Here is a 25,986-nt window from a genome sequence, read left to right as displayed (position 1 = left end):
ATCGTATAATGAATTTAACCCACTGCTGCATTGAATCAGGAAATCACTGTTGGTACTACAGTACAAATTGTCATGATCAGACATAATAGAACATTTTATTTACATATCATTTAGCTGCTCTAGTTGAAATGAAACTTAAACTGAAAACCCTGTCCACCAAATCCACCTCCTGGATGAAATGGCCAACCGCCACCTCCCCCTCCTTGAGCCTCTGGATCAAGAGGATCTTCGCCCGCATCAAATTTTGCACGTTTTTCAGGGTCACTCAGGACTTCTTTTGCAGCCGCAATTTCAATAAACTTCTTTTCAGCCTTCTTCTTGTCCTCGCCTTTGTATTGGTCAGGATGCCACTTGACTGCTAGTTTCCTGTACGCTTTGCTGATTTCAGACTTTGTAGCAGTTCTACACATATGAAAAGGGCAATTTAAGGTACATTTATATTATATTAAACATCCGGGTGACATTGAAGGGACTGTCAACACTATATGCCTTCATGCTCTTCAAAATGCATGACTTCAGAAATTTGTGTTTTGTAGCCAATCAAGGCACCTGTCTGCTTCTTTAGCCTACACAAGTTTTTCAAAAAAGGATATGCATTTTAATATTACTTATTGATTCTTATTAACTATTTCACTCTTTCCTTGGTTGTTTACAAATGTCCTTGTGCCTCTGATGTATGTGAGACAAGCATGTCACCCATTTATAAGCCAATAGACGACAGAGACATGTGATATTGATGACTATAATGACTGAAATGCTAGATGTTACTAGAGTTGTATGCAAAATCCAAATCAGCATAATTGTGTTGTCTACTTAAACTTCTGTCCAACTACATATAGTTGTCTGCATCTCCACCACACGCTATGTATCTCTCTTACTCTTATAACTTTTAAACTGTCTACATTACACATTGTACATACTGCAGCGAACACATATCATATGTATCTGATAGTCAGACTGTCTGTTCATTTCTTGCCTACAGCAGGCAGGTCGTATATACTTAATTATGTAGCGTTTAGCCCATCAAGTTTCAAATTTCTGTGTAGTTACAGCACTCGGGGGGGGGGGGATGTAATTAGAACTTTGATATTGGAAACATGCATTGAAAAGACAAATAGGCAGACAGACATACAGATTCACATACATAATAGACCACACACACACACACACACACACACACACACACACACACAAACACACACACACACGTGCACGCACACAAAGAAGAATTGAGCAAAACAGACAGATAACAAATAGACAGACAAAAACAAAAAACAAACATAGACAGGCAGACAACAGATGACCAGACAGAACAACAAAAGCATTAATAGAATAAACAGAATAACCTTCTTATTCCTAGTATCTTATAGTAGTCTCTCTTCTGTGACTGTTTCAGAAGCTTCTGTGCTTTGTTTAACCCATCATTAACCTGACAAACAAAAGCAAGCACAGTCACTGCAAAGAAGCAAATAGCAAATTCCCCGTGTCACAACCTTTTGTGACTCTCCATTCACATTCTTTGCTTTCTGGAATTCAGATACAGCTGAAAACATTCACCACAAGTTGAACAGAATACAACACATCCTAATGAACAAACAGACCTTCCTCAAACATGTCTTTGAGTATATACATTTCGGCTCGATCGCACATTGCATCCACGTTATTGTCATCCAGTTCTAGTGCTTCATCACATGTTTTCATAGCTGTGTCAATGTCTTTCATCTAAGTCAGTCACAACACAAACAAACCATTATCAACCATTACAGTACACTACACCATAAATGAGATCCTACCTCAGCATAGCAATGGCATATTTTTGTTTTGGCTCGATGGACATATGAGTACACTGTTGGCTCAGTGGTGAGAGCTGCTTCCAACTTTGTGATTGCATCTTGAAACCTACACAGACACAAATCCTGACATAAATTGCAAAAATGTACAATTACGTACACCTAAATAAACAAACAGTAAAGTACACTACTGCCCTGCCTGCAGCATACCTTTCACATCAGGTACTGTATAGTGAATTCACTTGAAAAAGCTAACATTTGATTGCCATGCTGAGAAAACATTTGGAATTACAAGTTTATCCTAGCATGTGCCTTACAACAACTCTTGAGCTATGATTAGTTGCATGACTTTCAAGGTTTACTGTAATAAAAAAGGATATCACAAATGGCTGTGATGTGAAACTTTAGTACTTACAATACTTGAATTCTTTCAACTGTAGCATAACAAATATCAACAGGGTTCTAGCCAGGCATGCTAACGTGTACGGCATGCTAAGGTGTAGCGGCATGCTAAGGTGTAGCGGCTCACTATGCCTTCAGAACTGCCCGCTACGCCTTCAACATACGTCTACGCGTTCAGAGCTGACTGCTACGCCTCCAATACTGGCTACTCATGTAGTAGGTACTGTATGCTACACCTGCACACGTCTTTAGCATTGTATTGGTAACGAGAAACAGCTTAATTAATTTAAGAATGTAATTAATATGCTACTATCAGTCTGCCACTCAGTGTGATTAGTAGAGGCAACTCCCCAAACCAACAGTAATTTTATTTCAGAAATTTCCACAGACACTTCATGCCACGCCCATACTGCTACGCCTTCCAAAAAATTCTGGCTAGAACCCTGATCAATGTCTACAGTACCACCTACCTGCCTTCTGCCATAGCATCATCTGCCCCAAGTAGCAGTTTGCTGAGTTTCTTCAGTTTCTACAAACACAACAAACTCACAAATATTGCAACACAAACATAAATTGCAAAACCTTGTAGTGAGGAAAGCAGGTCTTATGATCAGGCTCCAACTTGAGACATTCCCTTACTTCTCTAATGAGCATACACAAACATAGTAATGCCCTCGTTTCACAAAACACACAAATATTCAACAAATTGCATAAGTCTCCCAAAACACTTTCCTGAGAACATAATCATGCCTAAGATTACTTGAGTTGACCAAACCTCTAATTTCTTCCTTTAAATAATAAGACAAACAAATAATCACAGTAAGTAAGAATGAGAAAATACAGATTTGTGCATTTAATTAAAAATTCAACTTCTTGTTCAAATACCAGTCCTTCACCCTTCTTGTACTCTCGCTGTTTATAAAACATTGCAGTTGTCACACCAATTCAACAACCCGAGTATTCTTAATTAATTGGCTTTACAGCAACTTTATATCAAACAATACACTATTACACTGTACACAGTTTTTGTGTATGTATGAGTTCAACAAACTATTAAACTAAGATAAAGTGTACACATTTTTAACTTTGTAGTCTCCACCACTTGCAAACTGACACATGTGATTATGACAAACAGATAGCACTGATTGCGCTCTCTATTCCTACAGCATATGACCACTCTCAGTCTGTGACAATGATACTGACATTACTGTCCTTGTCTGAGTGACAAAATAACTACTGAAACAGATTGACTAGTCGCGTACACATAACGCATGAACTTAAGTATGCAACCGAAACTGTAAACGAATCAGTCCTACAAAACCCATAAATACATACCCGTAAGCGTAAGGAAAGACTGTGGTTGTAACTTATAACAGCAAAACTCTGTATAGTATTGCTGTGTAACACTAGCAAAGAGTAACATGTACAAAAGCATTTATTCAAACTAGCTGGGATGCGTGAAAAATTCCACGGTTGCTCTGCTCGTAATGGCATCGGATGTCTATAGAATGACACAACTTCCCTGAGTCCACCACAGTCGAGTCTTTGAGAAGCGTACCTGGTCAGTCGTGTCTGAGCACACGCGGTAGCCAGTTGAAATTGTACCCGTGCCGCACGGTCGGCGCTCCGATCTGTCCGCCCATTCGGCCACCCAGCGTGTATACAGACGGACAGATGTTGTAGCGCAATTATATATAGATTTGTTACATTACTCCCGTTCATTACAAATATTCTAATACAAGGTATTTTATAAATTGGAATGTTGCAAAATTCATAAATTGTGTACCTAATATCTACAAGTATTACATCACACAAACACACAAAAAGCTACTTAAATCTATACATAGCAAACCAAATAAAACATTCCTTACCGAAGAGCATCCTCTAGATAGCCAAGTTGATACTGTATATCACTAAGTTGAAAGTAGTATCCCGTAGGATCAGTTGTTAGCTTCGTTAAAGACCTGTGGCACCACAAAAAAGACAAGAAGACAAACGCAAGCTACAGGTTAATTCCTCTAATGACCAAGCACCAAGTAACAGAGCTGATACCTTAAGTCTCCAGTAGCTTCCATGTATTTGCCCACTCTCATGTAGCAGTCAGCACGAAGAGAACGAAGCTCTGGATCCCATGGACTCATCTACAAAAACTGAATATATACTGTAATTCATTATTTTACGTATGCAAAGTACATTGTAACTGAAAATCCGAAAATATAGAAATTCTGCAATAGCACTGCCACAGCATGCTAATAACAGATTCCACAACACAAAACAAGTTAAAGGGGCACGCTCAAGCTAGCACATGTGCATTTCATTGCTTTGAAAAGGCGCACTTTTCAAACACTCAGTAACCATGAGGACTTAGACGCTCTAATTCGCACTGAAGGCAAAGCTGACTAAAGTCTCTCAATAGCCAAAATTGGAAGGATCAAGACGTTGCAGTAAGAGACTGCAGTAGACCGTGTCTAGTAGCTACTAGTAGGCCTTTTGTTCAGTTCTCAGAATTTTTTCGTCTAAAATCTCAATTCTGCGAAACTAAGGTTGCTACAATGCAGTTTTGGTAAAATTCAACAAGCACTTTTTTGCAATAAGTATGAGTTTAGCAGGTGCATGATATCACTATATTGTTGCATGTTTGGGTGTTTATTCCGCCGTTGCTAGGATTCTTTTTCTCGTTATATTACACTCCTACCATAGCAACCCAACCACATGTTGTATATTTACCGGTCAATAAACGTTTATTGACCGGTCAATAAACGTATATTGACCTGTGGTCAATAAACGTATATTGACCTGTGGTCAATAAACGTATATTGACCTGTGGTCAATAAACGTATATTGACCGGTCAGAATCTGTATACTGCAAACCAACTAGCAATCAATATATGGGCATACCTATTTTAGATTACAAGCTTATTCTTTACCAATAATAATGTTCACAGTACTGCAGTTTGTAAAGACGCAGTCAGAAATGACAAATGGCGCCGGATTCTGTCTTCCCGTTTCAGACGGCTGTTCAACCTCGACTACTTTCAGCTCATCTGCCTGTTCCGTTGTCTCTCCGGACTCCTTGACTTTTGCGTCAGTGTAATCGGTGTGTCCATGGCCATTGTCCAAAACTTTGCACGCTGCCATTTGCTGCAATTCGGATGGCTCTTGATATTGTCTCAGTGCTTGCAAGGTTTTGTGGCCGGTTCTGCCTTGAATTACATGTTCAGGAACTCCCGCTTGAAACAGCCTTGTCGCACTAGTAGCTCGAAGAGCGTGGTTGGTTCGAACTGGAAGACCAGCTTCAGCTGTCATCACTTTCATCATTGTAGCCAACGTGTTATGACCGATTACTTGCTTTGAATACCAAGGACCAAATGAAGGAGTAGACGACAAAGGTTTATAATAGAAGGCTTCTCGAGAAAATCCTGCTGGCAACTTACTAAGATAGAGATCCAAAATTTTTACGTGGCAACGGTCACCGGCTTCTTCATTAGCGTATCTGATAAACCACAAACCACAAAATGCTATTACCTTACAGAAACACGTTGGAGCTTGACTATAATTTACCTTGTGACTTTTTTGTTTGGATGCCGTAAATCACGTAGTCCACCACTATGATTTTTGGATCCGTGCTCAACATAAATGTAACAGACTTTTGACAATCCGTCTGTGGTTTGGCTGCATCTAGTCACCTGACTCCATTTGAGGCTTCTGTGCTCCGCACCACCTCGAAGAGCAAAGTTTATCCCATTATAAAAGAATACTGCCCTCAGTAGTTTTACAGGTGTGTCTAAGCCAATTACTCCCTTCTTCCATAGACTGTCTTCTTCTTCGGCAGTGAATACACTGGAACCCTTGCGGTTCGTTCCTAGTCCTTCTTGACGTAATTCTCGACAGACTTTATCAAGAGCATTGCGCAAACCTTCAAAACGATGGTCTGCCTTGTCGAAAAAATTAAACGAATCGCTTCTGTGCTGAGCTCGAAGTACACGTTGTAGCCCACACACCAATTGTACAAGAGTTTTTGGAGGATACTTGTCACCGTTGGTCTTCCTCGCCTCCAGTAGGAAGCATATTAGCCACTCTTGCAAAAGTTGTGAATCCTTCGTTGAGAGAATGTCTGTGGGTACCTGCTCTTCTTGTGGAGCATCCTTGTTTCGATTGCTTCTCCATGCTTCAAATGTTCGCATCGTCCAACTGTTGCAGGCAGTCGTGTTCTTGCAAACCGTACCCTTGCTGTACTCCTGTACTTTGTCCGTACTCGTCTTTTCAGCAAATCTGCTGTCAAGCTGGCTAGTACTAGTGGTAAGCTTTTTGGAACCAATGCGTCTCATCTTTGTTGGCGGCTGAAAGTCGTCGTCCTGGTCACTATTACGGTCTTCTTTCTGATCCGACATCACGCTGGCAAAACACGTGGATACTGTACTGTACTAATACTTTTGAGCACGTGGCCTTATGGGGCTGACGTGCACGTCAACAACACTTCACAGCTGTCAAAATGTGGTTGTTTGACATAAAACTTTAGCTGTCATTGCAATACACAACCACTCTAATTCAACTTGAATAATCTATGAACTCTAATTACAGTAGGATGTTAAACATGCAACAAATAGGTTAATGCATGGTAGGGGCGACGATATCCAGTTTATTGACCTCGGTCTTTTCGGGGCTTTCTCCTCGATAATTAGCCTCGGCTTCGCCTCGGCTAATTATCTCGGGAAGCCCCTCAAGACCTCGGTCAATAAACTGGATATCGTCTCCCTACCATGCGTTAACATATATTTACTGCACAAATCTTTGTCATATATATATATATATATATATATACACTTTGAGCAAGATCGGGGTTCCTTACACTATGCACATAACCAGGAAAGCACACGTCTCGTTCCAATACATAGCATCTGCCCTACTCACATCTTCCTCTGAGTAAGCAAGCGCACTCAGTTTACAGTGAGCACCAAAAGTTGCATTGTTGAAAGCTTACACTGCTGCTGTACCCGTCAATCAACATCTAGATAGGCAGCTCTGCAGTAGTTTTATCTATTGACCATTGTGCATGCGCAACCTACAAACAGCACTAGGAACAGCTCACTGGCAATCAAAATTGATTTTCTTGCCAGGATACTTGAATATACATCACTTGCCATAGCTACGACACAAGAGCTACCCTACTTGAGATCGGCTCAAGTGCGCATGTCCAACCGTGAGTGTGCACCTTTAAAGTGTTCAACCCTATTACAACAGTATCTTTGTATTACAGAAGCATGGGCATGGGTAAGATGCTCTTGTCAATAGAAACTTCCTTTCCAAGCACAATGTGTTCACCCAAATTCTAAAATCATAACTTTAACCTGCCAACAGAGAGAATTCAAAAGTGAGAAAGGCATTTCAAAAAATCCCACAACAGTTAGGTAAATTTATAATTTCTCGAATCTATTAGTAGAAAATGACATATTTCTTGTGTATTGTTCAAAGCAGAAGATGAGCACACTGGACTTGATTGAAATCCAACATGTAAGTGTCAAAATTACCATCATCAAATGAGTAATCCAAAGGGTGTCTCCTGTTAAATATGTTCTCATCCTATGTACTATCCTGACAACCGCATTGGTTTTCTATTCAGTAAAGGTCTTTTATTGCAAAAAATGTCCAACTACATTGAAAAGCAGTTCGAATTGAAATCCAGAGGTTGACAGATATGGTACATATTACAAACAACTCAAATATAAACCTTGAATCATTAATTAACTCAAATATCCTGGTTCGACAAAATAAATTACCTCAGCAAGTTTTCCTAAAAGCACTATTGCTCCTTCACAGTCTTCACTCTCTTTCAGTTGCTTTGCAGCAACAAGATCATCCTCTGTTGGTCGAATTTCATCCACCTAGACCACAAGCTCATTAAATAGTATACCCAGTAGTATACTCAGCTGCGATATCAATAGTGCCTTTCTCATTGCTTCTGCATTTGAAGGATCAAGTTTCAAAAGTTGTTCAAACTCTTGCAAAGCAGCTGCTCGTTTGCCCTGTTTGAGCAGCACATTTCCACGATGTATTCTCGCTTGCAGAAAGTCTGGTTTCAACTCAATAACTCTTTCCAAATCAGGAAGAGCAGATTTCGACTTTCCTATCGCCAAATAAACAGTGGCCCTTTTGAAGTGTGTCAAATAATTTGTTGGGTCTGCCTCTGCAACAAACAATTAAATTACAGGTTGCCACAATATCATGATAATCAACCACTTCAGCCAAATTCAGAAACTACCTCTACTAAAGTCACAACTATATAATAAGTCTGTATAGTCAAACCCTGTGCTAACATAACTAAAGTGATCCAAGACACTCTGTCACACTAAAAAGTGTCAGGCTGTATTATTCTGAGGTACTGGTAAAGAGAGTGTGCCATTTCAGTCAGCATTTTAGTTATGTTACATGAAACCAGTAAAATGCTCTGCTATCAGTTATTGTTGCCCACTACACTGAGCAATCAGCATTATACGAAAATATGTTAAAGTTTACATCTGTTATTGCATTCAAGTTACAAATTGTTACTATATCTATACAGTTAGGGATGGTTCACAATTTTTGTCATTTCCACAAGTGTACAAAACGTACGCTTTTTGGCAACCCCTCCCCTCTTCCCAAAAGCGTACTTAAGAATGACGATTTTCTGATCATGTGCTGACATGTACAAGTATGCAGTAATGCTGTGTATGTTACCACAACTCACCTACTGCATGTACTGGTGAGATATGACATATGGACGAAAAAGTCGATCTGAACTAACGTTTAATGATGCGCACATATGTCTAATGACAGTCTCCTGTCCATCCAAGATGCGTGCAGGTAACACGTCAGGACATTCAACAGATTGTGGCATTGTAGCCTCCTGTGGTTGAATGGGGGCATGACTAACTTGAAAAGACAAGCTTGAATTGTTGGGATAAACTTTACTCAAAGAAGACACCTTACCAATGCAGCGTCCCAAATCCTTTCTCCATCTTTTTCATATTTTTCCTCGCTGCTTCGAACGTGAGGCAGAGTTTGGCCTTGTCTATTGCAGCTGCTGTCCACTCCTTCTGTCCGGCACACACTGCCTCGCTCCGTGATCAATGTTCGTTGTTGAACACAAAGACGTTCAAGTAAACAATGACTGAAAGTCTTGGAAAGCTTCCATGCAGACCTCCAGGCTACCTTAAATACCCGGATTAATTCAGGATGCGTATGGGCAAACTTTGCGATTCAAGACCGCATCAAAAGATCTCAACTCAAAGCAGTCTAACCGTCTAATAAGGCTCCTGCGAAATGCGTCTCCCGAGCATTTGAAGGGTATTACATAAAGCATCATTTGGTATTAAAATGAAAAGATAAATAAATCAATATCCTATTAATCATCATTTAAAAAGTGTACGCAAGACCCTACCCCTACCCTCCTAGCGTATGTTTTGCATGCTCATGAAAACGACGAAAATCGTGAACCACCCCTTAGACCTCATTATCCCGGCCATGTTTGTCCTGCTGGTTTCTGTTGCGACTGATTATCGGTAACAAATACACAGTGACCCATATAAATTGGTTTCACGTGTACCCTCATCAGAGAATGAGGGTGTCGAATTATTGGGTGTCAGAATAACGAGCTGACTGCACTAAATTAAAGAGTTGAAGTAACATGCCACTTTACTTAATTAAACAGATATTGGGTGTTACAGAAACTGTATGAGGTTGTGTAGAGGTGTAGTACCCGTTAAATTCATGCACAGAGATTGTGGGTATAACCATTACAAGTGATGCTAAGTAAGGTCATTAAACATCGAATGATGTTAAACTCAAAATCCTGGCCAGGACACTACAGCCACCACTTAATTAAACAACTTGAGTATTAGTTAGCTAGTCTAAATTCACTGGCAACAAGTACGCTTTTACACAAGTACTTGGGTAAAAAACTGACTTAAATGGATTCAAAATTAACATTCTAATGCAAACAGCTTAAGCTTAAAGGCACTGTCTGATTAACCAGCACATGAACAAGATCAAACTACATTATTTCATCTTATTAGACAAATTCATATTTAATAAAGTAAGCACTAAAGAAGAACTTGCACCAAAATCAACCATCTCTCAGATGAAAGCTGTCACTTCATGACACAACTCTTTGCAACCATTTACTGCAGCTTCACCATAACGAAGAAATAAAGCATTGAAATTTCCTGTGAGGGCATGGTTAGTACCAGTATGTGTTGCAGAGTAACTCTGATTGCTGGTTAGCGAGGAAGACCGATACCTGTGCACTTTTCAAGGTAAGGATTGTGAGACATATGGTGGCAAGTTGTGATTTATTGATTAAAGCAAACTGTGACCCCAAACAGTAGCGAATGAGTTAGTACAACCGCGGAGCCTCAAAAGGAGAGCCTTCCTAGATTAGCTCATAGATCACATCTTGCTGCATTTCGGGTGCGTTAGGAGCGCTTGGCAAGGTTAATAACCTAAAGTATTTACTTCCAAATGAGAACAGAGAACTCTCGTGCTACATACAGGGAATCGTCTGAACAACTCGTGATCCATTCTCTGCTTCTGTGGCTGGCTGGACTGTAAGCTTCCTGCAGAAAGACAATAGGTCTTGTATCTTTCTTTCAGCAAGTTTTAGTAATTGGTGAGAGTTCCCCTTTAACAGCTAGAGTTGCTATTTGTGGAAACATAATTAAGAGAATGTAAAACGATGTGCCACAGTGCCAAAGGAGCTGGTACAAAGACCAACACTGCAGCCAATATAAACAAAAAAATGGCATTCTGTAGCAAGCATGGCCCAGTCCATAAACAAACAACAAACTAAAATTTGTTATTTAACTATTTACAAAAGTAAGAAACTTTTTTGTTGCCTCATTCATTACCAAATACACAAACACCAAAATCAAGCACACTACACAAGCAGAACAGTGCATTAACAAATTTATATCAACCAACAATAACTCTAAAACTGCCTAACCAGACTGACACGTGGCAAGACAGACTGTTACATCGTGCTGTATACACGCGATAAGCAGGTTCCAGACTGTGCACGTGACTACATAAACTTGCCTACTGCAGCGTGGTAGTGAGACAACGCGTCCTGATATTGTCCTTGAGCTAAAAGTTTCTTTCCCATTTCAAGGTGATTCTCTATGTCATCTGACGACGCTGACAGTACTACTGCGCAACAGATAAGAAAACGGTCACAATTGAACTGAAGGAACCTAAAGGGAACTCACTCTTCAGCTGGAAGCTCAAAGCCATTACAAATAGTCGTCCACGTAGACTACAAGCTATCGCCATGACAAACTGCAACGAATTGATAATTACACCAGGACGTGTGGAAAACTGATTGGATGCTAGTTGCGTAACATTATAATTAGTAATAGATTATGCCTGGTACGCATGCGCAAGAATAGCATACGCTACTTTGCCCGTATGACTACGTTAGAGCTTGCACGGTGGATATTTAGTGACAAATATGTAGTCATCTACATTAGATTTTGATACGTGAATTTACAAGATATACATAGATGTTAGAGATAATCTATTGGTAGCTACGCATGCCGTAGTGAAGTAACGCTTGCGCTTAGTCTCTTGTAGCCGTGTGTGCAGTATGTAGTCTCGACATTAGGCCTTCTTGCGCTTTTGGTGGTCCTTCCACACGAGGATAGCAATGGGGCGGTCACGTGACGTTGCTTCGAAGGGAGGCAGTAACTCTCTAGTTAGGTCATTAATCTAGACAACTTTGTTGGTTTGTTTCATATTGCTAATGGATTGCAAAATGTGTTTTCGTTCACAGCAGGGTATGCCGTCATACCCAAGGTATTGGAAAGGCGCGAAATGCAGTCAGTAACTAGGCATGCTGGCCTTTGCGATGCTGCTTACTGTCTAGTTAGCGTAGAGAAACGAGCGCAAAGACTGTACGGCCATGTCGCGCACAAAAGGGCAACGCGCAGACTCTGTGAGCCTCGAATTTCCAGACCAGAGAGCGCGCAATGCGCGCAAAGTCTAAGACTCTGTCCTCTCTTGTTGTTGACTAGCTAGACGACGCAATAGCGATTAGGCAACTGTACATGTGCGCTTTGTCATCGCGCTCCCGGAGTCGATCGAAAGCCATTGCGACTACGCGTGAAATTTCTACGTGCACGTGGCTGATCATGAAGCAAACAACCGCTGCACGCGACTAGCAGAGATATCTTCACTCATTGCGATGTAGGAAGAATACTGGACGTGTTTGCAACCTACAAACGCGCCCAAACGATATTCTTCAGTCGGTACACACGTCTGGCGCACAAGCTGTTGTAGCAGACTAGAAGACAGCTGTGACGTGAGCGATTATTTACTGATCTGTACATGCTTTAGAGAAAATAATTAGGAAGTAACTCAAATGTGATTTACAGTCGACCAATCATCATTTGATTATATTATTTGTTACGTGACATAAAGCCAACATCACGCGATATCGCCCCGGCTATCCTCGCGTGGAAGGACCGCCGAAAGCGGAGAAAGGCCTATTTTTAGAACAGCCCATCGCATTTTTGCAACCGTTTGGACTCTTATTATTCACGGGCAATGCATATTAGATAATCTCCCTAAAAGCATTATGGCAATTAAATGAGACATTTTTATATAAATAAATCTGTTATCTGAATCGGAACTTCAGAATGCACATAACATCTCGTTGAGATAAGAAACCCAATCAACAATTATGGCTAAAACAGTCTGACTTGTTCTGCTTGTTAGCCAGTCTATTATTAGAAAAAAGCGTCAAAATTCGTAATAATAATATCGTAGTAAACGTTGCAGTTGTCACGGTAATGCATTATCTAGGTAGGCATTACTGGTATGCATGTATACTGTAGTAGTGCAAAGGGTTGGATACTAGATATGGATACATATCTGATGTCTGAACGCCTATCTGATTACATAGAAAAACGACATATTTTAGACTTAGCTCTATAAAACTTTTTAGATTCCAGTAACTAACACTTTTACTAATACTCACGAGATCACTCCTACGCCATTACGTCATCGCCGCTGAGAACAACTTCGACGACAGTCACGAGTAGGCCTCTCATTCTCATCTGTAATTCAATCTGCCAGTTGTCTCCGCATGCGCCGTCTTTCCAGAAGTCTCGCCTTTCTGGTTATTCCTCGCTACCGGCTCAGGATGGCATCTGATTCTAGCAAAGAACACGCTGTCTTTAAATCAGTAGCTAACGAGAAAGGAGAGTTCGTCCGCAAACCCTCGTCGTTCCGCAATTTTGTTACAGCCGATGGGTCGAGCGGCTTTCCGGCCGAGCCGGACCGCTATCATCTGTACGTTTCATTGGCGTGTCCATGGGCACATCGCACGCTAATCTACAGGTACACGGCACACGCGTTTGGTTTACCTACGGCAGAGGAGAGGTCGCGTGACCGGACGTATTTAATGTTTCAGGAAGTTGAAAGGCCTTGAAGCTGTTCTTCCGGTTACGGTGGTGGATTGGCTGCTACTTGACAATGGCTGGGAGTTCACTGACAAAAAGCCAAAGTGTCAGCTAGATCCACTTTATGGCTTTAGGTAATATCCGTTTCAAGTTATAGGTGTATTTTTAGACCTGGTGTCATAGGTCAAGCATTCAAAATATTGCGTGGGTAATATATGGGCATGTAGATGCAGTACTCTAAGTGATCATGAGTTGTTACATATTGGTACTTGGGCCCATGCCCCAAAAGACGCTTCTTTATGTATGTTATTTGAATAGTGTGAGGACAGTACTGTGGATGGAATACTTAATTAATTAATAGTATTAATTAGTATTTATTTAATTAATTAATTAAACATTAATTTTTTTAAATACTAAAAAACATGATATATTTTTAAATATTGTTCATGTCAATAATACGGCAATCACAGAAACTCTAAAAAACTCAGAAACTTGCTACTCTATCAGGCGAACCTCACTGCTGTGAATGGAATACTGGGTTTAATTAATTATTTAATGCTTGGTTTAGGGTGTGTTCAGTTTGCAGTTGCGGCAGTTCTAGAAGCATTAGAACAGCTGGAAATGTTCAGTTATGGAACTGCCTGAAACCAATTCCAACAGTGTGATCTTCGGACGTTGAATTCAAATTGCTTGGAACTGCCCAACTCAGATGTACAATACATATTATATTACATTGTATATCATGTATTAGACTGATTTATGTGCTCACAGACGACTGTCATAGTATTATTATATAATGGCCAGCATTTTTTTGATGTTGTTTAACTTCAGGAAACAATATTGCATTAGTACATGTTGTAAACAAAGTTTAACGTACCAGTTTGTAGGAAATATGTTATAGGAAACAATTAGACAGGACAGTGATGTGTTGCTGACCATTCAAACCTGTGAAAGGTGCCAGTCTTACAAGATCTTAATTGTCAGTTGTTTAGAAGGCCACACCTACCAATATTGAGGACCATCACTCAATCAATCTGGTCCTTGTTGAGTGACGTCACTAGACACAAATTTGATGTTAATTGTCACATTAGCTGTAATGAGAATCTGTCAGAAGCATAGGTTTGTGCTTCATCAAATGCATTGGACAAAATTAAGATATCACAAAGATGTATTTCTGCTAATAACTTTTATAACACCTTAATTTTATTTTACAGTGTACTGTAACTGATTAATTAGCTTTGCTATTTTGTAAATTGTTTAGGTTATTGTGTTATATAATTTTCAAGATTTCAACAAGAAACAAAGACACAAACCATTGTGAACGAATGTTTATGTACTTGCAATATTATATAGTACATCAGATGTCATCTGCATGATTATATTAATTTGCACTTGTTATCTAATTTTGCTCTACAGCACTACTAAAATACATTAGGTATAAGTTACTTACTATATACGTGATATTATTGTATAGGTACATGAAGGAGCTCTACTTCAAGGCAGAGCCTACATACGGAGGTCGATATACAGTTCCTGTCTTGTGGGACAAGAAAAAAGAAACTGTCTGTAACAACGAGTCTGCAGAGATTATTCGTATGTTCAACACGGAATTCAACAAGTTTTGTGCTACACCGGAACAGAAAGCTTTAGATCTCTACCCGACAGAGCTCAGACAAAAGATTGATGATCACAACAGTTGGATTTACGAGTAAGCAAAAGCAGTTGGCTAATTTGTTTCGTGTAGCTCTTTGCTTAGGGGTCATCCATTTTTCAGCATTTTATATGAGCGTACAAAGTGTATGCTTTTTCTACCCTGGCCCCTTCCTCCTTTGTGAAAGCATACGATCAAATGTTGCTAGCCTGCAACATTACATACAAACTTTACATATTGAACAGCACTGTGAAAGAGCCTTTATCAGCAACTCAACAAGTTATAAATGTACGTACCTTCAGTGTTGAACTGCATTGAAAATACGCTTTCACCCTGTTTTTCTTGGTCCTTTCCAACTTATCAACAGTGTATTTAAATACTTCTTTCCTTTTCTTCATACTGCCAGATTTCCAGAGAGTGTGTGCTTCAATCTTAACAGCATCTTGACGGTCAAAACGTTTAGAGGTGGCAAACACGAACTCGTTCACAAAGTGTTGATACATGCTAGTTGGCTTTTGGGCACTGCAGCAGCCATTTGGCTTAACTGAATATGGTGGACGTTTTCTACGCCAAGCTCCATGCCAAGCACACCAACACACCCAGATGTGGTAGCCAGAAACCAGGATATTTATAAAGGTCCGCTAGCTGCTAGGAGTATTTAATACATGTACCGTTAAAATGTTTAATATCAGTTTGTGAAAAACCAGCAGTTTCGATCATCTTCAGTTAATAGTGTTTCTCGTGAATACGCCAGAACCTGCACATGCTCATCTACAAACATTTTACAAAAGCGTACGGCAAGTTCTAGCTCCCTCCCCTAGCATACGCTTTGTATGCTCGTGAAAATGCCGGAAAAATGGATGACTTCTTATAGTGAACCGATGAGGGCAAACACATCTTACTAAATGGTACCGTACGTATAGTAGAGAGAAGTTCCTACAGCTACAGATGTGATTAGAATTATTATGGTAGTTATGTCAAGAGTTTGCATATGTATATTGAATGCAATTCTTGTTATGACACGACGGAAAACTGATTACTTTAGAACTGTATTGAGGTACCAGGGTGGCAATAGGACTGCAGCAGCTCCAGAGATATGTTTTCATTGTTTGCTAGTTTATGCTGTGATTTGACTGAAGGCATAACACGTCAACCAAAGTTTGGACAGTAACTACACTGGCTTACTACGTAGTCTGAGATGTTTGCTTGAGGACACTACAAAGGGTCTCTTAATGTCTTGCAAGTTTGAGGCTATGTAGACATGAAGTTTATTGGAAGAGACTTTGAAATTATGTTAATGGACATCAGTGATTAAATGCATGCTTGTTACATTAAATGCAGAGGCATGAATGCTACTGTTGCAATACAAAGCAGTCTTTGACACAAGGTTTGAGTATGTTTGGAGTTTCAATACAAATCTAGAAAACTAGCTGAATAGCCCGTTCTCTGCAATGGCAGACTGAGTTGGTCATATGTCACTTGACCAGCCTGCATTACTGTACCCTAGCATGTCACGCCTCTGGTAATAAGTTAGTGGTTTAGGGTTAGAGGCAATGGATACATGTTATCTTCGTTGTTGCGAACCAATGAAAAGATATCTGGTGTTGCCTAGTTGTTCCACTTGGGTGCTTCTTGTTTTTCTAAAAAGCCTAAATCTACGACTTGTTTCAATGTAAATTACTGTATACAGTTGGCGAATTTATGTAGTTTGGTGAACAACGGTGTTTACAAATGTGGATTTGCATCAACTCAAGCTGCATACGACAAGAACGTTGTGCCTTTGTTTGGTGCTCTTGACAGAGTGAGTTCAAACAGAGTTTGTTGCTTTGGTTATTTTGTATCTCACGAAATTGGTCAACTTTGTCAGCTTGAGGAAATTCTGAAGTCCAATAGGTTCTTGTGTGGTGATCGTCTGACTGAGGCTGATGTGAGACTCTTCACTACTCTGGTTAGATTCGATATGGTTTATGTTGGACATTTCAAGGTAACTCTAACTCATTCTCACATGAAATGTGAGTGTAGTTATAGTGTTGTTGTTAGTGCAATAAGAAGCGGATTGTGGATTACCCCAATTTGTGGGGTTATACTCGAGACGTCTACCAGTTCTGTGGTATTGGTGATACTGTTGACCGTCAACACATCGAACACCATTATCAGGTATTGTACAAGCCTTGTATACACCAACTCTCTATTATATTTGTCTAGCATAGCCAGACCATTTCTTGCTCTCATATTAATGTGTGTTTTGTGTTCCTCATGAGTACACATATAATATACCATGATGCTATGTTGTAGATATGAACTTCATCTGGTAATGAGACATTAATGTATACTATGGTAATCGCAAACATTAAGTGAAACGTCGCTAAATTGTCCAGGTTTGCACCACTTTTTTGTAGTCTAGATGCGCCACTGATTTAACATACAACCCAAAGCTAATAAGAAGTGGGCGTGTCCTGTAGCAGCGTGAAGTCTAGTCCCTCATTTCTAGAGGTCATGCTATGCCCCTGCATATGTATTATCTAAACCATTTGGGGGAGGCAGAGCCTGCAGCTGATAAATTTTTGCTGGATACCAAATAATTGTATTCTTTACTTACGAATGGCTATGGGACAAAATCTGAACTACTAGAGGGTTGACTATTAATTAGTTTGGTTTACAAAACAAGTGTCTTGTTTTAAGTTGTTGTTGTTGTTATTGTTGTTGTGTGCATATGTGTGCACATGCATGTGTGTGTGTGTGTGTGTGCACATGCATGTGTGTGTGTGTGTGTGTGTGTGTGTGTGTGTGTGTGTGCACACGTGCATGTGTGATACTTACTGTATAACTGATTGTATATGGTGATTTGCAGGAAAGTCATACTCACCTCAATCCACGTGGAATCACTGCCATTGGTCCTGACTTGGATTTTACCGCCCCTCATGGTCGAGAGAAGCTGAGTAAGCAATCATGATACTTTTTCTCGTCGCAGTAGCACTGTAGACTGACGAAGTTAAGAGATAATAGTTATAGTCAATGCGAACTTTGTTGTTGTGTACGCATTTCACTGGACTGGCAATATTTGAATAAGTAGTACAAATATTGATATAAGACACAATGACTCATTTACATTGTTAATAATACATACTGCAGTACAAGCCAACAAGCAAGTTGCTTTGATCTACTGTGGTTTACATAGTGCAAATAGCCAGTCTCTGTTCGCGGCCAAGTTAGATTATACTAACCGACCAGCCTGTTCTTTGTTTGGGCAAATAAGAGTACTAAATTGTGTAAGTATCATGTTATAGGCATATTACTGAGTATTCCGATCAGTTAGGCATATAAAACCAACATCCATATCCCACATAATGATATGCACCCTGTACATTTATCTGGCCATGCATTTGTTTGTGCTTTGCTGATGCTTAGGCAATCATTCCAATCTTCTGATGAGAAGATCCTGCTTGGTGTTGGCCCACATACATGCACTTTTGATAAATCCCGAAATGGAGACCTGCATGATGTAAGCAATACAGCCAATGCTCATAAATCGATTTGATGTTTGTTGTAAGTACGTCGAACTTGGTCTGTGTGCGTGTTTCAAGCAGATTGACCAGCAGTTTATTCTAATTATAACACGCGCGCGCGCGCGCGCATACATCTGCATACACGTATGATGTTATGATTAACTAACGTCAGTATATCTGTTCAAAAAATTACTGGAAAGCCGTGGGAATCTTGGACAGTTGTTAGATTCAAAATACTAAGGACAAAGAAGCTCCAAAGACCCAATAGTGTAGAGAACGGGCACTCGTTAGGGCCTTAGGCGTGAGATGGCGTGTGACGGTGTCTGATGCGTGAGACAAGTAAATTTAATAATTTATGTAGGTAATTATAAAAGTGGCTGCTCGTTAGCCAGAGCACAGCAACCAGGAGATTTGCAACAATATGCGTATAAAAACTACAATAACGTTACGTAATAAACAGTAAAAGAAAATGGCAACTAAAAATCATGGTCCTAGCAGGGCTCGAACCTGCGACCTCCGCGTTACGGAATCGCAGAATTATCAGCACGGCGCTCTAACCGACTGAGCTATAGGACCACCTGAGGGACTCGTGATCAACACGATACATATGAAGTGAATGTTGTCAACAATTCTACTTGTTATATTAAATTTTTTCACTATCTTAATTGCCGATTGTAGCGAGTCTTCTAATCCGGGTCGCACAACAGAAAGGAGCGTGGTCCTCTAAATGGCAATCCATCAAGCTCTCAGTATATATCTATTTAGATATATATAAACCTACCTGCATGAGTATCTAACACACGTTATTCAAAAACATGTCTGTACAATCTAAAGCCAGTCTATGCAATCTCATTTTGGCGTTATATAGCCAGAGTTTCACCGACAGTGGTTCATGTATGTTACTGGCTGCCTGGCTGATATCACCTAAATGTGTCCAGCACAGGCAGCATTTTTCATCTGCTCGTGGGTGAGACTCTGGGTCTTTGGACAGCTTCTAGCCTTTAAGTGCTCAAGATCATAGCACGTAGAGCTTCATTTAAAAATAATGTTTCAATTAGCTAATCTGTTTGTCATTTCCATCAGCAACTCTCTACTAGACTGTGGTGTAGCAATGCTAAAATGATACTAGCTAGATGTAGCTTAGATGGTACGGCTAGTCCTTTGTGGGACCTATAAAAATATAAAAATTTATATAAATAATATATATGTATACACACACACACACACACACACACACACACACACACACACACACACACACACACACACACACACACACACACACACACACACACACACACACACACACACACACACACACACACACACACACAACAACAACAACAATCTACTGAGAATCATGCGTGCATTATATGACCACAACTTGACTGACATTGCTGCAACAAATTATTTAGAGACTGACTATAAACTGAATAGTATTAACAGAAACAGTTTTAGATGCAATAGTCTTCAATGTATCCAAGCTGACATCTGACCATGACCCAAATGATTCAACTGCAAGTGGAAAGAAGAGAGCACTAGATGAAAACATTTGGGTGTCATACTTCATACACTTTGAAATTTCTCCGCGTTGCTTGCTGAATGCGACACAAATCTTTGCTGGAACGAATTACACACGGTTACATCAAAATAAGCCGGGCAGCCAAACAAAAAGTTTGGATGATAGACATCACCAGGTCGACTATAGTTCTCTGAAGATCTTTGTTCGTGTGGAGTTCCATTATCGTGTACTAGCAAAGCTTGAAAAATGACATCTCTTAATGCACCATGACGTCTAGAACGTAAAGAAATCTTCCGGCAACAAAGAAGATGATCACCAAACTTATCCAATACTTGGCCACAGATGCAACGGACAGCATTTGGAGATGAAGAAAACAGTGGAAGACCGAGCAATCGTGAACTCATGATTATATATATATATATATATATATATATATATATATATATATATATATATATGTTAGGTTTAGACAGAGACTACTCTGTTTGTTCTTCGTTGTGAGGCCCCTCTAGTGGAGGGGTAGCTATTATTTATATTTGAATAAACTATATGTATAAAAAATAAAAAAATAAAAAAAAAATATATATATATATATATATATATATATATATATATATATGTACACACAAACCTCAAATTTCTCCTCTCCACGACCACGTTTCACTAGAAGACCTACTTAAAAAATCATTTCCGTGCCCGACTACAGGTGTGTGTGTGTGTGTTGTGTGTGTGTGTGTGTGTGTGTGTGTGCGCGCGCGCGCGCACGCATAACACATAATTATAAGACCAATAGACCAAAGGTATACATTGCTAAAACTTCTTATTTATTTACACACAGCTGCAAACCTACACTATAGTCAGTAACATGATGGCCATATCCTTCCAGTTCATGCGTCCGCTAAAATCTTTCGGAACAATTTAAGTCTAGACTACACAATAATTAAACACCTCTACTTGTTGCATAGTAGATATCAGCTTGTTATTAATTCCTATTAACATAATGTTTGTCTTCTCATGTCCAGAGCTAGACTATGATTGTCATACATATGCTCAAATCACTTGAACGGGTGTAGTACGTAGTAATATTTGATATTTCCAAGCTATACAGCATGTTCAGAAGGCAACATGGCATATCTGCCAGTGTGACTAAATGATTCATTCTGACTTGAAGACTCATTCTGCCCTATTCGCCTCGCACGAAGACTATTGAGTTGATGCTCAGCCATGTCACCTGTTCTTGGATTCATGCCTTGAACTAATGACAAGTTGAATCGATGAGACAGCATATGAGTCCCAGATTGATCCTCTCCAGTAACAGGAGGTAATATGACTGGTGCTTGCAGATCTGGATTACGATCTTCATTGCCTGATTGAACTTGGAATTGTGAGACTGGTTGAGTCTGGAAGTCCGCTCTCTGACCAGCAGAGTAAGGTTCGCCCATAGGTTGAACCATGTGATGACTCGACAGATTGCCACTTTGCATGTGTGTAGCAGAGAAGAATGGCAAGTGACCCATGTGTTGCATATAAGGCTGAGAAACAGGAGGCATAATGACAGGAGGCATAATGACAGGAGGTATGTTGACAGGTGACTCATTAACTGAATTCGTTGATTCCTGGTCTGGTTGCAATGCAGACAATCGCTGTTGCGGAAGCTGCCCATTGCTTTGGGCGGATACTTCACGAACTGGAAGAGTTGAAGAAAGAGCAAGTTCAGCAAGATTACTCGTCATCTCACGAACAGCCGACCTAGTTACGAGAAAGTCAACAAGCTAAAATAATCAAAGTTATCTTACACAACCAGATTTATCGCTAAACATAAACTGCAGCCTACCCACACAAAAAATGACACCCCACACAAAGTAATGAATATGGCTGCTCCTGCATGAACGTCCTCCGGAATTGAACATGCAACCGACGTGACGTTTGGACACACGGTGACAGTCTTATCCAGTCGGATAAATGGAAAGTCTAAAATGGTTCTCATCCACTGCACCAGTAAATACATAAATACTCCAAACCACAACATCGTAAGTTGCCCAGCAACAAAAGCCTCAATCCAAGATGCAACTCGTCTGACGTTTGGCATCGTTTCACGATCGATCAAAACATCGAGGACAAGAAATGAACCAGTCAACACGAGACTGATGGCAGGAGTAAACGTGCTGAATATACAAGCTTGGTAATCTGCGTGAAACCAACACTCGCCAGTATGTCTGCCATTGATTCTGATATGATTGAGTATCCCAGCTGATATTCCAATTGAGACACTAGTTAACAGCTATAAAAGACAAACATGCAACACATCAGTGACAAGTTGAAAGCCCATCCACAGGAACATCCCATCCACACCCACAAAACCATCAGCCCATCTTTAATTAAAAGATACCTACGATCTAATGAAAGCAAGCATCCACGAACATTGACTACTGTATCAGCAATATGAAAACTAAGCATCACTGATAAAATACTCATATTGCAAAATTCCGTATTATTGCCAAAACAGTGGCTTTGTCCATCTCCAATTGAAATCTAATTACTCATTTCCTTTTCTTGTTTTCATACAAATGTTGGTAAAACATAATTCTTTAGTTTTGTGTGACTAAAGTAGACTAATAGCCTGTTCACACGAGCACTTGTAATCAGTACAGCACGAGTCAGAATATTGTGTGAACGTGGGCTGAGTCATGCTGGCCTAGCCTGGCAAATCTTGCCATGCTAGGCATGGGCTGGACTGGCACGATCTCCTTGCTCTGTGCGAAAGATAATCAAGCCGACTTGTGGGCCGCATATGCTGAAAGTACCTACAAAATGATGTGAAACGAGCAAGAGACTGTCTATGTCACCAAGTTCATGCCCAAATCAAAGGATGCACAAGGAACAACATAGTGATGGCAGGGTAGCTGAATTGATGCTGGTTCTGATCCATAATTATCGTAGTACGCACATGTTCAGCACATGATGAGTACTAACGCACATGCAAATCACACTACTAGCCAGCATTGTTTTTGTACCCTAGCATGTGTGAAATGAAGTTGGGTCCATTCTCTGAGCAAGGCTGATGCATTGATTAACACTTATATCATTAAGGTCACGAGATTAGCAACCTTCCAACAGTCAGTAAGTTTGAGTTGAAAACAACAAACTGTTGCTAACTTCATGTCCTGAAGTTACAGCAGCAGGTATCAAAGTAAATGTTCATAATACCAAAGGTAAACAATACTACAGTACTTCCTGCCTAATTAACTAGCTTTTAACGAAGGAAAACAATGAAGCTCCTCAAAATCACATTTGTATTCTATCATGGATGGGCTAGCTGCCCACATTTTTTCTTGATAGTTCTATGACAATTAAATGCAGAAAGCGTCACTTACTGTAACCAGCTTCTTTCATCTGTGCTGCTAACGTCTCATACACTTCTTTGTTTTGTCCACATCCTTTCCTATAGACCTATATGCTCTCTTTGCCACACAAATCAACAAGATACAATGTTTCCTGCTCTAACCACGCCATCTTGCTAGATAACACACATGCACAGCTGCCAGACCAGCTCGGGAGGCCCGCTTTCACACGACAAAGCCCCATTACGTTATGGGACCCGGGTCTGACCCGGGACCGTGTGTTTACATGACAATTATTCGGGCCACAAGTTGGGCCCCGGGCCCACAGACACGACTCACTTTGAATTCTGGGTTGGGCCCGATGCAGTAATGATATAGCTCCGCCCATCATTGACTAGTACATGCATGCACACACCTCTCAAAATTTTTGTACCAAACCGTGAGACTGTCTTTTTCAAACAACCATGCCCATAAAACATTCAAAATAGGCATGGTTGACAGATTACGTGTTGGCCTCGCTTTACATTTTCGTGTGCTAAGGCTTTGCCTTGAACTTCCAAATGTTACGTAATTATACTTTTACTGCAGGTAGATACACCGGATACCCCAGATACAAGCAAGCAGAGCCGTATACAGAGTCTAGTTCAAAGAATCCGCTATGTCCAGAAAGACGGAGCTAATGAGTCTGCATAAAACAACTGTCAGAGTGTCTCACAGTAGGCTTGTCGGAAGAAAAGACTGGCAATCGTGAGAATTGGCTGCAAATCGTGAGATCATGAGACATGCCCGTAAATCGTGAGTCTCACGACAAAATCATGAGAGTTGAGAGGTCTGTGCAGTTAACAATCGTGAAGATCGTGGACTCATCTCACGTGCTTTGTGCACACTCTCATCTCCCATATCCCAATGAGTGTAGTCACCTCTTTGTCAGTCCATAGTACACTTCTGCGTCCCACCACTGTTTACAGACCATGTGATGACTCGCACTTCTGACCCTATGCATCTAGCAGAGATGCCGATGGTGGCTATGGACGTGTGAACACAAAACAGGGCTGACCCTGGGACTATGGGGCCTGGGCAATTTAGCGGGCCTTGTGTAAACATGTGGCTACAAACAACCAAGCCGACCCGGGCCAGTATGTTGTTCTCCAGAAAGACATTTAGTGGTAATTGATTATTCTCCTGTGTCACATGTCTATTGTGATTATAAAGAGAATAGTGTCTCAAAGCAGGGTGTTAATTTTAACACAATATTTTCTTCTGCATTATGTTAATTTCAGTCACTTCCTTGCCCCAAAGCAATCTTCATAGTATCTACTTCTGCAAATAAATTGATTACTGATTATTTCAACTTGTTGAAACCTGTGCCATCAGTGCATGGTATCATGGCACCCCATAGCATCATAGATACCTATGGCCTAGTTGAATAAAGTTACTTCCCTCCTATGTGAGTTGCAAAGTTTATAAACCCTTAGTGTAGTTAATGGAAAGAGTAAAACCGAAGAAACAGAAAAGAATGACAGAAAGACTGACAACCAAAACCGACAAACGAGACAAGTGGTGAAGTATGCATCCCATGATCCCTCAAGTCCATGAGAAATTCTAGTAATAATAACAAGATTCCCTCAACTAGCTATCCATCCATTCTTTCTCCTAGCCTAGGCCACTGCACTGGTGAGACTACTACTAGAAATTTCCAACGCGACCAGCGTGACTTGGTCGTGACTTGGAATGACAACCATGCAAGTGTGATATACAAATTATAATCTTGCAACAACTACACGACAACGGGCAAAACATATACAATTGTTTCAGTTCTCGAATGCATATGATGTCACGAGTTCTAGCTAGGCAATCAAAACAAATATGTTAGTCTAATAGGCTATAACGCATGTACACACACGTAGCACAAAGAACGGGCTCGTCCGACATTTTAGGACTGACACTTTAAGACTGTAGCAGTCTATCTGTTACCTCCACATTGTCTACCGCAAACCATGCCAACTAACAGCACTAAATAAATGTAGTGGAGGAGAAGAGTACGTGACGACACCAAAGACTGCAGTTTCACACTCCACATTATATTGCAACGTTGCTTACCAACTGAAAAACTCGCCGTGCCGTTTTCCAGTTCAAAAACTGCTTCTTAGAGTCCATCTAACTAAACAAATGCAACAAGACGCGCTTCTGCATACCGCTCGGAGACCCAGAATGTTGCGCGAGCAAACTGCCACAAAGGCGTGTGAGAGTGGAAAGTGCGTATGTAATGACTTTCATAGCTACAAAAAATCTAGTTTTAATTTTCTGGCAATTAAAGCAAGATATTCTTTATAAATAACAGT

General features: G+C 40.3%; 4 protein-coding genes and 1 non-coding gene across 5 annotated transcripts; 1 reads left to right on the top strand and 4 right to left on the bottom strand.

Moving 5' to 3' along the window:
* Nucleotide 1: 1 nt before the first annotated feature.
* LOC134196894 (dnaJ homolog subfamily C member 3-like) lies at nt 2–13,296 on the bottom strand. Its single transcript, XM_062666112.1, has 14 exons — nt 13,201–13,296; nt 11,432–11,501; nt 11,262–11,372; nt 8,138–8,376; nt 7,970–8,074; nt 4,245–4,333; nt 4,064–4,156; nt 2,775–2,835; nt 2,663–2,721; nt 1,794–1,899; nt 1,602–1,722; nt 1,494–1,543; nt 1,347–1,429; nt 2–402 (listed from the first exon to the last, which is right to left on the bottom strand). Exons 2-14 carry the CDS (start codon nt 11,493–11,495, stop codon nt 120–122), a joined length of 1,464 nt encoding a protein of 487 aa, XP_062522096.1. The 5' UTR covers nt 11,496–11,501; nt 13,201–13,296; the 3' UTR covers nt 2–119.
* LOC134196899 (uncharacterized) lies at nt 5,088–6,008 on the bottom strand. Its single transcript, XM_062666116.1, has one exon. The coding sequence runs from the start codon at nt 5,508–5,510 to the stop codon at nt 5,109–5,111; it is 402 nt and encodes a 133-aa protein (XP_062522100.1). The 5' UTR covers nt 5,511–6,008; the 3' UTR covers nt 5,088–5,108.
* Nucleotides 13,297–13,308: 12 nt separating the features above from the next.
* Nucleotides 13,309–18,451, top strand: LOC134196895 (glutathionyl-hydroquinone reductase YqjG-like). Its single transcript, XM_062666113.1, has 7 exons — nt 13,309–13,562; nt 13,636–13,758; nt 15,099–15,332; nt 16,983–17,076; nt 17,143–17,259; nt 17,316–17,432; nt 18,127–18,451. The coding sequence occupies exons 1-7, from the start codon at nt 13,309–13,311 to the stop codon at nt 18,226–18,228; spliced, it is 1,041 nt and encodes a 346-aa protein (XP_062522097.1). The 3' UTR covers nt 18,229–18,451.
* Nucleotides 18,452–19,267: 816 nt separating this feature from the next.
* Nucleotides 19,268–19,357, bottom strand: Trnai-gau (transfer RNA isoleucine (anticodon GAU)). The gene is given in 2 exon segments: nt 19,268–19,303; nt 19,320–19,357. It is a non-coding gene; the product is annotated as a tRNA-Ile (tRNA).
* Nucleotides 19,358–21,106: 1,749 nt separating this feature from the next.
* Nucleotides 21,107–25,846, bottom strand: LOC134196340 (uncharacterized). The gene is made up of 3 exons (XM_062665442.1): nt 25,745–25,846; nt 22,138–22,584; nt 21,107–22,075 (listed from the first exon to the last, which is right to left on the bottom strand). Exons 1-3 carry the CDS (start codon nt 25,799–25,801, stop codon nt 21,404–21,406), a joined length of 1,176 nt encoding a protein of 391 aa, XP_062521426.1. The 5' UTR covers nt 25,802–25,846; the 3' UTR covers nt 21,107–21,403.
* Between the last annotated feature and the right edge of the window lie 140 nt (nt 25,847–25,986).

The sequence above is a fragment of the Corticium candelabrum genome, chromosome 21 (genome assembly GCF_963422355.1).
Source record: "Corticium candelabrum chromosome 21, ooCorCand1.1, whole genome shotgun sequence".
In the NCBI taxonomy this organism is placed as follows: Eukaryota; Metazoa; Porifera; class Homoscleromorpha; order Homosclerophorida; family Plakinidae; genus Corticium; species Corticium candelabrum.
The sequence above is the reverse complement of the archived record's forward strand: the minus strand, read 5'-3'. Positions and strand labels throughout refer to the sequence as shown.

Excerpts from the sequence above, each read along its gene's own strand:
- LOC134196899 (XM_062666116.1), bottom strand. The coding sequence starts at position 5,510 with ATGATGAAAGTGATGACAGCTGAAGCTGGTCTTCCAGTTCGAACCAAC.
- LOC134196894 (XM_062666112.1), bottom strand. The coding sequence starts at position 11,495 with ATGGCGATAGCTTGTAGTCTACGTGGACGACTATTTGTAATGGCTTTG. Across the intron at positions 1,430-1,493 it reads TGAATGGAGAGTCACAAAAG|GTTAATGATGGGTTAAACAA; the intron begins GTTGTGACACGG and ends TTTGTTTGTCAG. Across the intron at positions 403-1,346 it reads AAGATACTAGGAATAAGAAG|AACTGCTACAAAGTCTGAAA; the intron begins GTTATTCTGTTT and ends TCATATGTGTAG.
- LOC134196895 (XM_062666113.1), top strand. The coding sequence starts at position 13,309 with ATGCGCCGTCTTTCCAGAAGTCTCGCCTTTCTGGTTATTCCTCGCTAC. Across the intron at positions 15,333-16,982 it reads CACAACAGTTGGATTTACGA|TTTGGTGAACAACGGTGTTT; the intron begins GTAAGCAAAAGC and ends GAATTTATGTAG. Across the intron at positions 17,260-17,315 it reads TTTATGTTGGACATTTCAAG|TGCAATAAGAAGCGGATTGT; the intron begins GTAACTCTAACT and ends TGTTGTTGTTAG.
- LOC134196340 (XM_062665442.1), bottom strand. The coding sequence starts at position 25,801 with ATGGACTCTAAGAAGCAGTTTTTGAACTGGAAAACGGCACGGCGAGTT. Across the intron at positions 22,585-25,744 it reads CACGGCGAGTTTTTCAGTTG|CTGTTAACTAGTGTCTCAAT; the intron begins GTAAGCAACGTT and ends TGTCTTTTATAG. Across the intron at positions 22,076-22,137 it reads GGGTGTCATTTTTTGTGTGG|CTTGTTGACTTTCTCGTAAC; the intron begins GTAGGCTGCAGT and ends TGATTATTTTAG.